The sequence below is a fragment of the Cydia amplana genome, chromosome 7 (assembly GCF_948474715.1).
Source record: "Cydia amplana chromosome 7, ilCydAmpl1.1, whole genome shotgun sequence".
Lineage (NCBI taxonomy): Eukaryota > Metazoa > Arthropoda > Insecta > Lepidoptera > Tortricidae > Cydia > Cydia amplana.
The window spans coordinates 693,435-709,463 of record NC_086075.1 but is presented as its reverse complement, the minus strand read 5'-3'; the positions used below and the strand labels follow the sequence as shown (position 1 = coordinate 709,463).

The 16,029-nt window shown below is 38.6% G+C and overlaps 1 protein-coding gene across 1 annotated transcript; it reads right to left on the bottom strand.

Moving 5' to 3' along the window:
* Positions 1 to 7,617: 7,617 nt before the first annotated feature.
* LOC134649721 (uncharacterized) lies at positions 7,618 to 12,862 on the bottom strand. The gene is made up of 4 exons (XM_063504551.1): positions 11,772 to 12,862; positions 10,294 to 10,580; positions 8,452 to 8,919; positions 7,618 to 7,643 (listed from the first exon to the last, which is right to left on the bottom strand). The coding sequence occupies exons 1-4, from the start codon at positions 12,755 to 12,757 to the stop codon at positions 7,618 to 7,620; spliced, it is 1,767 nt and encodes a 588-aa protein (XP_063360621.1). The 5' UTR covers positions 12,758 to 12,862.
* Between the last annotated feature and the right edge of the window lie 3,167 nt (positions 12,863 to 16,029).

The window sequence follows — 16,029 nt, the reverse complement described above, 5'->3', positions numbered from 1 at the left end:
ACTAATGTGCATCGATCTAATTATAATGTTACTTTTGTGTAAACTGTAAAAGATGCAACTTTATTATCTCAGATTTTTAAAATCAAGCAATTTTCAGGCAATTAAGGACCTATACATAAACATTAATTACAATAACAATTTAATAAGCTAAATAAATCATGTCGGCGACACATTTTACTGTTGAGCATTCGGCAGAGGAGAGGAGTGGGATTTTGACGAATAAAGAGAGACTTTACGAGTTAGTGTGGTGAAAACGAACATCTACCTCATTGACACACCTGACACCTCGTTGACAACCATTTCAATTCTAATTTTCCCACGGAGCAGCAAATTCATCAACGTCACAGTAATATTGCATAACAGTACGTCAATCAATACGGTTCACTCGTTTGTTTTTTCGTAGCCTGGAGTCATTAGCGAGTTGTCTGTAGTGATTTATTAGTTGCACCTAGTGTTGTTGTTATTGCTTACAGAGCGTGCGATGAGGCATCAAGCACACACTTGTTAAAGGACCTTCTTGTTTTAGGTAAATATGTAAATTAAATGATATACTACACCTACACTCTAAGGTTAATTTTCAAACCAAATGGAGTACGAAAGTCTAATTTCCGCTTTTTAGGGTTCCGTACCCAAAGGGTAAAAATGGGACCCTATTACTAAGGCTCCACTGTCCTTCCGTCTGTCGGACACCAGGCTGTATCTCATGAACCGTGATAGTTAGACAGTTTAAATTTTAAAGATGGTGTATTTCTGATAACAAACAAATACATCATGAATATCATGATTAAAATAAGTATAAGTCATATATAATTCAATATTGTAGGTAAATAATAAGTAAAGTTATGGTTTGTAGAAAACTGGCCGTCAATTATCATCTTAAATATCTTAATTTACAATTCAAAGTTAAAGCGTTTTCACATTATCCGATCCAATATCGGATGACCCTTGGAGAAATAAACATAATATATATTTAATATACAAATACATAAATACATAGAAAACACCCAAGACTCAGGAACAAATATCTGTGCGCATCACACAAATAAATTCCCTTACCGGGATTCGAACCCAGGACTGCGGCTTCACAGGCAGGTTCACTACCCACTAGGCCAGACCAGTCGTCAAAATACAGCTCAGAAAGACAGCTCTATATGCCCCATGGCATTGTGTCATTCTATTTTTGCACTAACGCTTTCTTTTTAACATAAAAAATTCTAAATAAATATACATATTGATAACCGATTATGTGGTTTGCTCGAGTGCAACCCTATACGGTCGGTGTCGATGGGAAGACTACGATTGGCGCGGCCCTGACTGTCAGTGTGGATCGACCGCCATTACGGCGTAGGCGTGTGATTTACCTAAGCTATGCCTGTTTTCCATGTTTTTATGTATTAAATCCTTTATTTAATGATGTATGGTGTTTTCTCGTCTAATAATACCTAAATAAATATAAAAAGGCACGTTTTACATTTTGCTCTAAGTCGTGTGGTCCTATCCTACATGACCTACATCCGGAATTTGATCGGATAATGTGAAAATCTTCGGGTCTCTAAATGTTCCCAAAAAGTTTTAAGTCATAATGTATTGTTTGCCCGCATTTTCGTTAGTCATAATACATTTGGTTCAGAAACGCGTCACTTTTCAGGATTGCCATAAAATAAACCTAACCTAACCTATCTATAGAATAACCTTACGAAAATCCTGAAATGTTAACGGTTTCAGTTTTATGACTAATGATAATATGACAAACAATACATTATGACTTAAAAGTTAAAACTTTATGAGAAACAGAGGGTCCCTAAAAGCGTCTTACATCGGTTCTCCAGAGCGTGCCTTTGCTCGGGTAGCAATGGGAATGCTGTAATGCACCGAGTAAGCTATCGACAGGGGAGTTTGTTCTAAGAAACGATGTGGTAGGTTGAAGTTAGGAAGGTAGATCAATTGTGAAAGAAAATAGTTTATTAAGTAAAAACTTGAACCTAAAAAGGCCTCTGCGGTTTTCTCCAATAAGTACCTACTACGTTCAAGTTATCAGCATTTTCAAATTTGCTAAGATATTTTCAGTTGGATAATATTCTTTTGCCTATATGCTGCAGACAAAAAATAGTCCGGTTCTGGAACTCATTATAAAAAGTAAAATATGTTCTTTATGTGTATGTCTAAATGTGGTTTAATTTTAGTGGAAACACCTACTTATAGTACTAGTTTAACTCACGAAAGTAACTACTTATTTTTTTCTGGAGTAATATATATTTTGATGAATTGTCACACTAAGAAGTATCTAGACGAACTCAAAGATTAACTAGCTACTTAGTTAAAGCGACACGGTAGCGGTTTTCCCCTTTTCTCACTTTAAATAAGTTCTTAACTCAAATGTAAATATCACCTAAAATAACAAATACCTACTATCGGTTCGTGTCCCTTAATCACCTAATTCATTCAGACATCACCTTCTACCACAGACTTACAACGCTCAGATTCCGCATTATGAAGCATTTGCTAAGAATTAAGACAGGAGACCTCAATTTCACTACAAATAAGCGCTCTTTTACTTATGAAATAAGAAGAAGTATTTCTAGAATACAAACTTTTTGGTATTTTTAATTTACATGGGCCAATGAAAGGGTACCCAAGGCAACAATTAATTGCTAATCGTTGAAAAAAATGACAAGGAATGTTTATTTATATGCCCGGGTTATAAACGCAATAGCGCTGTGTGTGGTGACCACGAGTCTTAATTTTCTCTCTGATGATGATAATTTCCTTCTAGGCGACACTTCACGAGACTTAGGGAAAATTAGCTGTAAGTATATTAGCCGGGGTTCAGACCGAAAAGGAGATGGCGGGACGACTTGGACGCATTTTATCCGCATTGGCGGGAAAGTACACACGACAGGGTTGAGTGGAGGGAAGGACAGGCCTTTGCCCAGCAGTGGGACACTAAGTGTAAGGCCTGAGTGGACGCTCGAGTTGGGCGTGCAGCGGGGCGGGGCGTGCGGCGTGCATGTTAAACAAATGCAAACGTATAGTAGCGGCCTTAGTAGACGCTGCTCAAATCCCTTGGGAGCTCGACGCCACGCTGCACGCCCCGCCGAGCGCTCCGCTTCGAGCGTCAGCGTAAAATATGTTTTAGAGTTATGCATGAGCTCGAGCATACATTGCAAAAGTCTAGTTTCAATGATTAATCTATAATGTAAATTCTCTTTCTCCTACAGCCATTTAAAACGTATGTTTACACTATAAAACCTCGTGTTGGCATTGACGGATGCCGCTATAAGCGCCGGCGCACCTGTTAGTGTGGAAATAGATATTATTATTTTTTTAATCTTTTTTTTTAATGAGCGACAGGGAAAAATCGCTTAGGCTGACGGGTTTGGCGTATTGTTTTGTTTGGAGAACAAGACCGTTGAGTAGGTTTTTGTTTATTAATGAGTATTTCGATATCATTTTTGGCTCTAGTCTTTTTGTGGATATCTCTACAGCTTTCATATATTTCTTAACAACAATTAAAAATTCTGTGTATATTATGTTGTTGTAGAACTTGTGTGCTCTAAAGTTTTGAACACTTTTAGTTATGTTATGCATACATAATAACTAAATTCAAGTTCATCTATTGGCAGCAATTTTCTTCCATTTCTTATATAATATATATGTATTTACGTAGGTATACATATTTCAACCATATCGATGATTGAGATAAAATGTTTTTATGTCAATTCTTTAACCTCAATAAATATATTTGTAGCGTAACTATGAAAAATTTCACTATGTGCTTTGAATTATTTATTTCGTATTTTAATCTGTGTACACTTATATAGTACTTGTTTCGAATAATTAATTAATTATACAATCTATTATATAAAAATGACATGTAATATTATAGATATTGTGAATAAATAATATGAATATGAATAATCTAAACTTAAGTTCTAAAGTCCTACATTTAATGGCTACCATGGAAAATAATCCATACTTGCATAAGGCTTTACTACATAATAATTAGGTAACACCGATATTTATGTAACTAATCCTCACCAGAAATTAGTTATAAGCCTCAGAATCGGAGCTAACACCAATTTACCCAATGATTTACTCCATTTTTTCACGCCTCCAATCTAAGCAATATCTTTAAGTATTCCTGATAAATATCTCAGCTAATAAACGCTAAGATAATAAAATGGCTTATAAATCTTCTTAGCGGGAGCGAAAATATATAAAATATAGGCGAAGCCGCGGGCAGATTTATGCGTGTGAAATATTAGCTATTGTAGTTTTGTATTTACAATCTCACGCGAAAGTATGGCGCCTATGATCAAAGGACGTGAAACAAGTAATTGTTGAACAATATAGCTTGCACATCATCATCATCGTAGAATTTTAAATTATATATAATTATCAGTTGTAATAGTTTTGGAGACAACTACTTAAAAAAAACTTATATAAGTACCTACACTTTCGCGTTTTGTAGGTATCTACACATAACAACTAATAACTAATATTTTATCAATAAGATGAAATTGATAGTAATTTAAACGAGTCCAACGCGACATAATTTCATTATTTTTAGGTGTAAACGCAGTCGTATAAAGCTACTTACATAAACCGACACACATTACAACACTTTACCTAACATTAGTAACACAACACACACACATAACAACAACATAACCCACAACAACACATAAGAACATTAGTAACTTGCAGTATCCCACAAACCCGGGGTAAGCCGGTTTAACCGCTAACCCAGTGTCAAATTGTACTGCTAACCATGGTAACTCCGGGTTTACGAGTAATCGGTTAAGCCCGGGTGAGTGAATGGTGCAAGTGGCCCTTAAAAGTGTTTAAATCTGGCCTAAGGTGAAAATAGAAAATATGTGTTGGTACCCAAAAACATACCTAGACTATAACATGTCATTATTAGCACTAGACTGTTTTCTTAAGAACATCGCTCCAAAGACTGATATTTGTTTAGACTGCACACGTACTCGCAATAATCTCTCCTCCTACTTAGCGGTAAAAATGTTTGTTTACGAAAGCGATCAATCCGAGTGAAGATGGACTGGCCAGGCGCCAGCGCAGGGCTACTCGCACTTTAGAAATCTTAACTCGTTTAGTTATTATAAACTAATATTATATACAGACATAGAAATTTTTGTGGCCAAAACGAGTGTTTGATAAAATGAAACATCGATAAATCTATTATCTGTATGTCATAAATTAATATTTAAAAGATGTAAGTAACTTAGTGGGAAGTTACCGAGAAATTTCAAGAATACAAATCAATTACAAAGCTACCCTAATTTCTCAAAACGTAAACTGTAGTATACAGTGCCTAAAGAATAGAAAACTGCCAATATATCAAGATAAAAGAAGATATCGAGCGTGTTGTATATTTCGCGGTAGCAATCTTCTTATAAAACGTTATAAGTAAATATATGTAGGTATGTGTAGCCGCCGTGCAGGTCAGGAGCTCGACGACTCAAATAAAAAGCTTCGTTTAAAGTAAACTGATGTAATCTTCCAAAGATACTGGTTACAAAGGGTTCTTGCCAAAACGGTTAAAATGTAGAAGTGGTGTAGTTATTGTATGAAGGCTGATGATAGAGTGATTTGCAATATTTGATCAGTACAAAAGGTGGTTTAAATTTAGGTGCCTCTAATTGGCCGCGATACAAAGTATGTGGAACGCTCCTATTGGTGCTTAAGAAAAAGCTTCCGAATACTAGCCGAGCCCGACGGCCGCGTTTAGCTACTGCATTAGGAATATAGGTATTGCGATTTTATACAAATATTGCGTTCGCAACAGTATGTAACGTTAAGGTAATATCGATAACAGACATGTCGATAACATTCCATTTTGTCAATTCCTTTGTCACACGCAGAAAAATCCCAGCAATTTGTCAATTTCGGTTTTCGCGGTAGGTAGCCCCTAAAGTCTCATGCATCATGTTTTATAATATAATTTGGCTGACCAAGTATCGATGTTCTGTGGTAAAATTAAGTTGTGATTTTCAAACTTCGAATAGATCTAATATTGTAATAACGTACGTAATATTAGTTACTCGGAGAAGTAAACCACTTACAGTTTCTTCATTTGTTTTTTTGCAAAGCTGATGCGTAGAAGTGTTCAGATTTGAGGTGCCAAGTTTACGAGGGGGCGTACAGCCAGGAAATTAGAAAGGAACACAGCATAGGGAGTGCCGCGCGAAACTTGCGACGAAAGATTTAGCGATCGCGCGGGTCTTAACGTTCTACCTCTACCTCAATAACTCTGAAAGTACTTACCTATATTTCTGTTTAAAATGTTCTAGTCGAATCCCTCGGCTAAGAGCACTATCTAAATATTTTTGACTTAATTGCTTTGCTATAAATTAAGAATATCTGGGAGACCGAGCTTTGCACGGAAATCATATAAAACTCAAAAATGCGCGTTTTCCCAGAGATAAAACCTAGCTAGATCGATTTTTCGCCCCCGAAAACCCCCATATAGCAAATTTCATCGAACTCGTTAGAGCCGTTCACGAGATCCCCGAAATATATATACATATAAATAAATAAATATACAAGAATTGCTCGTTTAAAGGTATTAGATTAGATAGTTAGATTAGATACATTAGATAGATTAGATAGATAGATAGATAGATTAGACATTTATATTATCTTTTTCTGTCAAAATCTCTGGATGGAATGCGGCCAGCATGTATTCTACCTACCTTCATAACTAACTAGCTAATAAATTTGAAAAAAACCCTATTAGTATCCGTATTGTTACCCTATTCTCCAAGCGTAAAAATGAATGAAATTATTGAATCTAAAGTGTTGGAATAAGAGTAGATAAAGGTGGTTTTTAGTGCTGTTACTGTCATCTGCATTCTGAAGTTTTGGCTGAATTAAACGGCAAGCGTTTACTGGATACAAATATCAATCTGACTCAACATAATGGCCGCGTTCCATTCATCACCCGTGTACCTTTCACTAGAAATATCCGAGGTGAGACGTTAAATCGTTCTTATGTTAAATAATTTTGTTAGTTTTTCTGACATGTTTTCATACGCGTAGTTTAAACTGCTAAAGCTGCCAAGTGATGCAATAAGTAGGCGTTTGAAAATGTAATACTTCTCAAAAATCTCTTGTATGGATACCTAAGTTTAGTGTTTTGTGTACAGTACTTATATATTGTACTATATAAAAGGACGACATAAGTCACATAGGAACTTATTAGGACGTGACATCACAACGGTACACTATAAATGGTGTCCCTCATTATAGGATCGCACAAAAATTTCAAACATTTAAAGATAAACCAGTACTCAAATAAATACGTCAAAACTATTACATTTTGTCACCAACGACTAATTTAATGCCGTTTCATTTATTCTATACAGGACTCGCTTAATGCATTTTTCTGAGAAATTGGTTCAATATTTACGATACGGGTGTTACCACTTTATCGTATTTTGGTTTCCTCTTGAAGTTTTAATTTTTGCGCAGAAACTGAAATTTCCTAGAGTAAGTAAACATAATAAAGTAACGAAATTTAGTTTCTCTTTAATTTTTATAACCGCCTGGAGTGACAATAATTTGTCAAGCGTGATATACTGTTCGCTAGAATCGCTAGATGTCGCTGGACACGCATAAATCTGGAGATTAATGTAAACGAGGGAAAGCGCGCTTAAAAATGTTTGAATAGCTGATGCTCTGCGGCCATGAGATCGGCGTCGCGTGTACACTTGAAGTTATTTTTTCAAGTTTAGAAGTTCGCACATTGGCCTGCGTGTTCCTATCTCTATCACGCACATAATTATACATATTACTGTCTCGTTCACCACTTACCTGTTCGTCCGTTTACAAGTCCCGCGCACTGGGAAGTAAATTCTAATTTACCAATTTGTTATTAATGGATTTGAGCTGGTTTTGATACAACTTTGACGATCGTTTTGGTGATTGGCACATCTTACGCTCATTTATTCGCATGCACCAATCAGCATGAACGATCTTCATTATCTTATCAAAATAATATTTGAAATCTTAACCGACTAACAAGGAAGGGTACTTACCCAACTGTCCGGCTCCGATTTGATTATTTTTATATATATATGTTATAGAGCAGTCTAAAATAACAGACAAGTACTTTTTTTTTTAAGCTGCCCATACTCAGCCTACTGGGAGAAATTGGCCTCCAAAGTACTGAAAAGTGACAAAACGCTCTAATTTCTGTAGAGAGTTTGTTCAAGGAAATTTGAGGTATCTAGTAAAACAACCGTTCGGACCAATGACTGGTTTATTACTGAAGCATGCAGGTACAGCGTCAATACATATCACTCCTCCCACATTATTCTGGGAACCTGACAACAAAACAGACAATATTTTAGGTATAAGTAATACAATAAACTTATTATACTAATAATCATTTATAGTTAACCCTTTTAGTTCTAGGCCTTAAATTACATCGGCGGGGAACCGGATCCGACTGGTTTTCAGTCTGCTCGTTCTGAGCCAGCTGCTGCTGCTGCGCTCGCGGGCGCAGCCGATGCGAGTCCGCGGGGGACGCGGGCGGTACAGGGCTCGCGGGAGCCGACGCGGGCGCGGGGCCCGGGGGCACAGAGCTTAGCGTTTCAGATTCTAGTACCTGTCGATCCGTTTCCTCTCCCTCTACATTATTATCATCACACTCATAAAAGTCGTTGTCGGATGCAATGTCTAATGGCTCGTTTATATCTTGATCAATATCTTCAATTGCGTCCGGCCTCGACAATGACATAGGTAAGTACGGGGATGAAGGTTGCAACGCCTGTGCCGTCGGCGCCGGAGCCGGAGCGGGCGAAAAGGTCAAAGGGCGCGGGGAAGGCGCGGAAGCGGGCGCGGGCGGCGGCGGCGACTGGTTTGCTTGCACAGCGCTATCTGTCTTATCAGCAACTAACCCACATGAATATCGCAACAGCTGATCGACGTGACGTATACATTTACCGATCTCTCTAACGTCTACAGTAAACATCCTATTTCCGACTTTATTTATTATTGTTCCCACTCGCCATACAGGCTTTTGGGCAACAAAACATCGAACTAAAACAACTTGGCCTACGTCAAATTTACGAGCACCTGCTAAACCAACCTGCTCGTTGTTACTATCGGGTTCTTTGCTAGGTAAAATTAAATCGAGTTTACTGCGTAAATCCCTACCGAACATGAGTTTTGCAGGTGTTTCGTTAGTGCTACAATGGACACTGTTGCGATATTCAAATAAAAAACTCAACAATCGCTCATTAATACCCTCGGTTGACATTTTATTATCGCAACTTTGAATACATTTTATCATTTTCTTAGAAATCTTAGCACAAATTTCGGCCTGGCCATTACTGCAGGGGTGGTAAATCGGTGAGTTTAAATATTTTATCCCATTAACTGCACAAAAATTTCTAAATAAGTCACTATTTATTTTTGGGTCATTATCTGACACTATGGTTTTGGGCAAGCCGAATGTTGAAAATAGGTATTTTAATTTTACAATTAGGGATCTTGACGAGACATCTTTACTCATATGTAAACACTCCAGCCATTTGCTGAATGCATCTACCACGACCAAGTACATCCTTTGCCCAACTTGCACGTAGTCAATATGAAGACGTTCCCAGCATGCGCGCGCGCGAGGCCACGGGAGGGGCGAGCGGGGTGGGGCGGTCCGCAGTTTACTGCATACGGTGCAATTCTGCACAATGCGTTCTATATCGGAGTCCAAACCTGGCCACCAAAGCTTACCGCGCGCAATACTCTTAGTTTTTACGATTCCTAAGTGTCCCCTATGCAATTCCTCTAACATGCGTGCCCTATGAGCCGGAGGGACAACTATTCGATGACCGCGTAAAATACAACCCTTTTCGACTTCTAAATCGGTTTTACATCTGAAATATGGTTGAATATTCTTGCATTTAATTTTACGCGGCCACCCGTTTTTAATGTACTTCATAACAATTTTCATTGTCTTGTCTAAGGCCGTCGCCTCCCTAATATCTTCAAACGATATTGGCAAGGTATTCTCGTCTAAAAAGTTTAAGTATGAACTACCCTCGTCAATGTTTAACTCAGACGGATTCACTACTTTCGGCGGTGCCCTAGAGAAATAGTCAGCCACAACATTTTTTTCACTAGTAATGTAACTAATGACGTAGTTGTAGGCTGATAGGTAAATAGCGTACCGTTGCAAACGCGAGGCAGCCATAACAGATATGCCATTTTTCTTGCCAAATATGGCAAGTAGGGGTCGATGGTCAGTTTTGAGTACAAATGGTTCACTTCGCCCGTATAGGTACTGGTGGAAATGTTTCACTCCGTATACGATGGCTGCGGCTTCTTTGTGGACCTGGCTGTAATTTTTCTCGCTGGGCGTAAGTGCCCGGGAGGCGAAAGCCAGGGGTCGCTCGTGACCTTCCGGCCCAAGCGATATCACGGCACCCAGACCGGCGGGTCCAGCGTCAACACTCAAAACGAGTCGCGCTTCCGGGTCAAAATGAGTAAGGACTCGCCCTGAAGCCATTTCCCGTTTAATAGCGGTGAATGCCTCCTCCTGCTCGGGGCCCCATCTCCATACAGCATCGACCTTAAGTAATTCGTGCAAGGGATTAAGTACACTTGAGGCGCGCGGTATAAACTTCCGATAATAATTTATAAACCCTAAAAACCGCTTTACATCTAAAACATTATTCGGACGCGGGGCATTAACTATTGCATCAATCTTTCTCGGGCATGTTCGAAGGCCGTTTTTGTCAATAACGTAACCTAAATATGTGACGCTCGATTTAAAGAACTCGCACTTATCTTTTTGTAATTTTAAACCGGCATCCTTAATTCGAAACAGAACTTCCCGCAACCTTTCCAAATGAGTCGCCTTATCCGGCCCTGTGATACACACATCATCCAGCCAGATGCTCACTCCGTCTATTCCTACCAGCAGGGTCTCCATTGTTCTCTGAAATATAGCCGGCGCATTGGCCAGACCATATACGAGCCTGGTATATTGAAATAACCCCCGCGTGGTGCTGATGGTAGTGAGCTCCCGGGACTCGTCACTCAATACGAATTGGTTATACGCATTGCTCAAATCCAGCTTTGTATAACGTTCGCCGCCCCCCAATTTCGCAAATACTTCTTCTATGCGCGGCATAGGATATTTGTCAATAATCAAATCTCTGTTTAGTGTTACCGAATAATCGCCTGCAATTTTAATTTTCCCGTTCTCCTTCAAAACCGGAACAATTGGAGTCGCGTACTTCGAAAAGTTCACTGGTACCAGTATACCTAAACCAACAAGACGTTCGAGTTCCTCATCAACTTTATGCTTAAGGGCAAAAGGGACTGGTCGGGGTTTAAAAAAACCTGGTACAACATTTTCCTTAAGGCGAAGTGATATTTTAAATTTATTAAATTTCCCCAACCCCTCGCTAAACAAATCGGCATAAGAATTTAATAACTGTCGAACCTCCCCGGCGTAATGGTCAATGGCTATACTATTATTATTATAATATTCCTCAGTAGTAAATTTAATGCCGAATTTAGCCATAAAATCACGGCCAATTAAGGGCGGACCTCCTTTAGGTATCACATATATCTTAAGTACGTCTTTTATTGAATTGTACTCAGCATTTACTAACAATACACCCATTGGCGTCATTTTATGCCCGTTATAAACACATAATTTAATGTTGCACTCGTGTAACTGAATATGAGAAAAATATTGTTTATAACATTTATCGGAAATCACACTTATTCCAGACCCTGAGTCAAGTTCCATATAAAATTTGTCACCGTTGATTAATACAGTTAAAATAATGGGATCGTAATGTTCATACCTTAAATTGTATAGCGCGCACTCCTCACAGTCCTCGCAAGAAGTTTCCGATTCTCCTCCCTGTGCTTGGATATTGTGAAATCTTAGTTTGCATACTTTCTTTAGGTGTCCCTTAACACCACACTTGCCGCACTTATAACCTTTGTAACGACACGTTTCCGCACTGTGGTTTTTCATGCCGCAAATATTACACCTATTGAAGTCATCGCGTTGATGCCATTTGGAACCCGATGCGACATCCGTAGCACGACCGGCGCCAGCTCCGCCACCGCGACTGGCGCGGCCACGGGCGCCGCCGCGCCCAGGGCTCGCCGCGCTCGCCGCACGGAACACCGGCTCCTCCTTTATCGGCACGTTGCCGATACTGCCAGTTTCGCCTACCATCGCCTGGGCTTGCCTAGCACTAGCCGCTTGCTCTGCGACCTCCAACGCCTTGGAGAACGTAAGGGTCGCCGCGTCTTGTTCAAACAGCTTGTCGCGCTCGGGACCGGAACCCAGACCGAGAACGAAACGGTCCGTCAGCACCGTCTCCAGGGCGGTGCCCAGGTCGCAAAAACTTGCCAACCCGCGTAGCCGCGCCGCCCAGTCTCCTAAAGACTCGTCTGGCTTTTTCGTCGCACTGTAGAACTTCGCCTTATTAGCAAATGAACACTTTTTAATTTTAAAATGTTTATCTAAAACAGCAATAAGTTCGTCATACGTTTTCGCTTCTAAATCACTAGGGTACACGAGATTACGTGCCAAGCGATACGAATCGTCCGAAAGATGCGTTATTAACACTGCACATTTTTTATCGGCTGTAATACTAGTAGCATTTACTTTAAAAAACTGAGTTAATTTCCCCTTAAAAATAGACCACTCTCCGGATTTGTAATCGAAATTAGGCAAAGAACCGAGATAAGACTGCGCCATTTTGTTTTAAATACGTGGGTACTCTCGCGTCGTCGCCAGTGAGGTATCTAGTAAAACAACCGTTCGGACCAATGACTGGTTTATTACTGAAGCATGCAGGTACAGCGTCAATACATATCAAAATTGATAGTTAATTACTGGTTTGAATATATGTTGGAGAACATGAAAAGCCGGACAGCTACCCAGCTGTACCCAGGGTACCCACCCTTCCTTATAAGTTAAATCAGAACAGGTTCAGGGTAGGTATAATTATTCCACCTTTCTACTCTGCAGGGTAGACCGATGGTGAGGATGCACTTACGGAAGTCTCGGACCATTTCAGACATGCATCAATAATTGGTACATTTACCTGCACGTCAGTTTAGTGGCCACACAGAGACACGGATTAATCAAAGTCCCGCGCACACCTCAGCGCGTCCATTATAACTCGGACAGGAATAGTCTAAGAGCTCTAACAGTTGTAACCGACGCACGATTTTAAGTGGTTGTCGTAAAGTGCAGCTTAAAAGTAGCATTAAATTAAACAGGTAGTCAAAACTAGACTTATATAGACCGGGATATGAACCGTGATTACCTTTAAGGTGACAGTCCATTTCCAACGACAGCCGCACTACTTACCATTAATTTTACTACGGAAATTGACAATAACACCGACGCGTTCGTACTAATAGTGCAGCTGCGGTCAGAAATGGAATGTTACCCTTAGTATTGTTTTCGAGCTCCCGATATTTCGACGCAGTTACACAGCGCAGGGTAGACCGAGCGCGGTCTACACAACTTTGACACCCACCCGTAACCCGTGAACAAGATGCATGTAACTGCGTCGAAAGGGAGCTCGAAAACAATACTAAAGGTAATCACGGTTCATATACCGGTCTATAAAGTCTATAGTGAAACTAACCGTGAATCATTCAAAACTTTTAGGTAGTCAAAAGTCCAAAAAACAAATATAACACCCGTCAGTTTATTTGAACATGTATAGGTATTCATATTTTATCAATCTAAGGGGTTCTATTGTACCAAAACGAATTATTGGTGTATTTCGGGCATAATAGGAACGTGACTGATAAAAGTGATAAAGTTGACGTTCAACCATTTCAACAAGGAAAAGGATAGATACAACGTCGGCACCAATGCGGCAGCAGTAATGTGGCAACAGAAATGTAGCTGCAGTTGACATCCGAATGTCACCTTTATGTTATTTTATTCAAAAATACATACCTACTCGCATTATTGAAACGTTAAAAGTCCCTTCGTTTATTTTGTGGCATTCAAATGCAAAGAAAATAATTATGAGTTTCTGTCAAAAGTATTGAGCACTCCTTTCATTTCATATATTCAAATTAGGTTTTTTTTTTCTTAATAAAAATAAAAATAGTTATATAGTCCGTCAACCAAATCTTGTCAGTAGCAATGTAAAGCAAACTAAAGTAGGGCAACACTCAAAGAGCAGTATTGCGTTAGGAAAAGCAGCAATGTACATCGAACAACAGATTTTTTTTTCCGCTGAGCGCGCCCTGCGTACGTCAATTCAAATTGTCACTCGCGGTTTATTGAAAAAAATTGAAACATGGACGGGCAATTTAAAAGCGATGTTAAAACAATGTTAATTAAAATGATGAACAAATTTGAAGATATCAAAAACAACTGCTTATATTCTCTTTGTTCCCTATCTATGTCTTCTAAGTTTACTAAAATAAAATCATATCAAAATGCAGATAATTAGATAGTGCATATATTTGTTATTTACAATATAATATGCCACTTGTTAATGTAAATTAGTGTACTGTTCTGGATGAATATGACATACCTGTGTAATTTTTTTGATTGGTATATATTGTACAATATACATATTAAAAATAAAACAACTGATATTTAGGTGTTTATTTAATTTAAAGGTAAATAAGATAAGGGTCACTTTTCGACTTGGTTGCGTTGTACACGTACATAAACCGCCATAGGTAAGTATTGTCTGAAAAGATACTACCTACTACGAACGCCTTATATTGGGCAAGATTTAATCCTGCAACAAACATGTATAGATTAGGTAGATATTGCGAAAGAACGGCGATATAATAATGGCTCTTAATAATGTTTAAAAGGTTTACCTTTGTAAATAGTCAACTGATTGCTGAAAATATTTGACATGTGGGCCTATGGACGGTTTCCAATGCCAGCCTATTATGGATAGCTTTATCCATAGGACACAATTTATGGTCTTGTTGGATAGATTTAGGCATACGTTTTAATTTTATTTATGCCTTTTAACCCTAAAACAAAAAAACTGAACATAATCTTAAAAGTTCGAAAGAGTTCTTCCAATACATGTCATAACCTCAATTTTTAGTAATGTTTACCATCAACGAGCATGATTGTACATTGTAGGCCCCTTAGCTTTGCTTAATCTTATTTAATGTATTGGTATTTAATGGTGACAGCAGAAATATCTCTTGAAACAGAAACGATTCAGAATGAAAACCAAATGAAAACAAATAAGGTGACGGCTGTCATTCACGATCCACATTCCACAGATAAAACACAGATGACACGCGTTTTGGAATTATTTGAACACAGTGTTGCTAACCCGCGATTTTTCAAATTTGCCGCCTTTTACTACTGACAAGATTTGGTTGACGGACTTTAAAAACTATTTTTAATTTAGGTACATACACGTATCCGTATAATGCTGCTAAGTTGGTATGTTTCCCAGGTATTTCTCAAAAGAGCAAACAATCTTCATTCCTCATTTTTCATCCACAATAACCGTACAGAAATACACTAATAGCCAAAAATACTCTTATTTTTACATTTCAATCTCACGCGACATTACCCCTACCGTCTGTCAAGCAAGATTAATAATACATCCACCAATGTCATAAGAAAGTATACATATCTATACCTTATACCAACGACTTAAGGTTGAAAAGGGTTTACTTATTTATGACTGTGTGTACCTTAGCTGTCAACGGCTTTACAGGACAAATGATAGTAATGCACTTTACATTAGTGACGTTTAGGTAAATGAAAGGTTCATTTGTAAAAGTCGTAGACGTAGGTATGCATGCTACCTATGGAATAGAGCAAAATTTTGAATTTTAGTTGATTTTTCTGTAATGGTTACTTTACGAAGAGGAAAGGGGACGGCCGTTTCTCCATACAAACGTAGTCCCCATTTTCCTCTCTGGATATTGACATCATTGAAAATATTTATATATATTTGATGTATATTATTTTAACCATACATATGCCCCTACGTTTGACTTTTTTCTACT

Excerpts from the sequence above, each read along its gene's own strand:
- LOC134649721 (XM_063504551.1), bottom strand. The coding sequence starts at position 12,757 with ATGGCGCAGTCTTATCTCGGTTCTTTGCCTAATTTCGATTACAAATCC. Across the intron at positions 10,581-11,771 it reads TATATGGAACTTGACTCAGG|ATGGGGCCCCGAGCAGGAGG; the intron begins GTCTGGAATAAG and ends TGCTGTATGGAG. Across the intron at positions 7,644-8,451 it reads GGATCCGGTTCCCCGCCGAT|ATTTATGCGTGTCCAGCGAC; the intron begins GTAATTTAAGGC and ends ATTAATCTCCAG.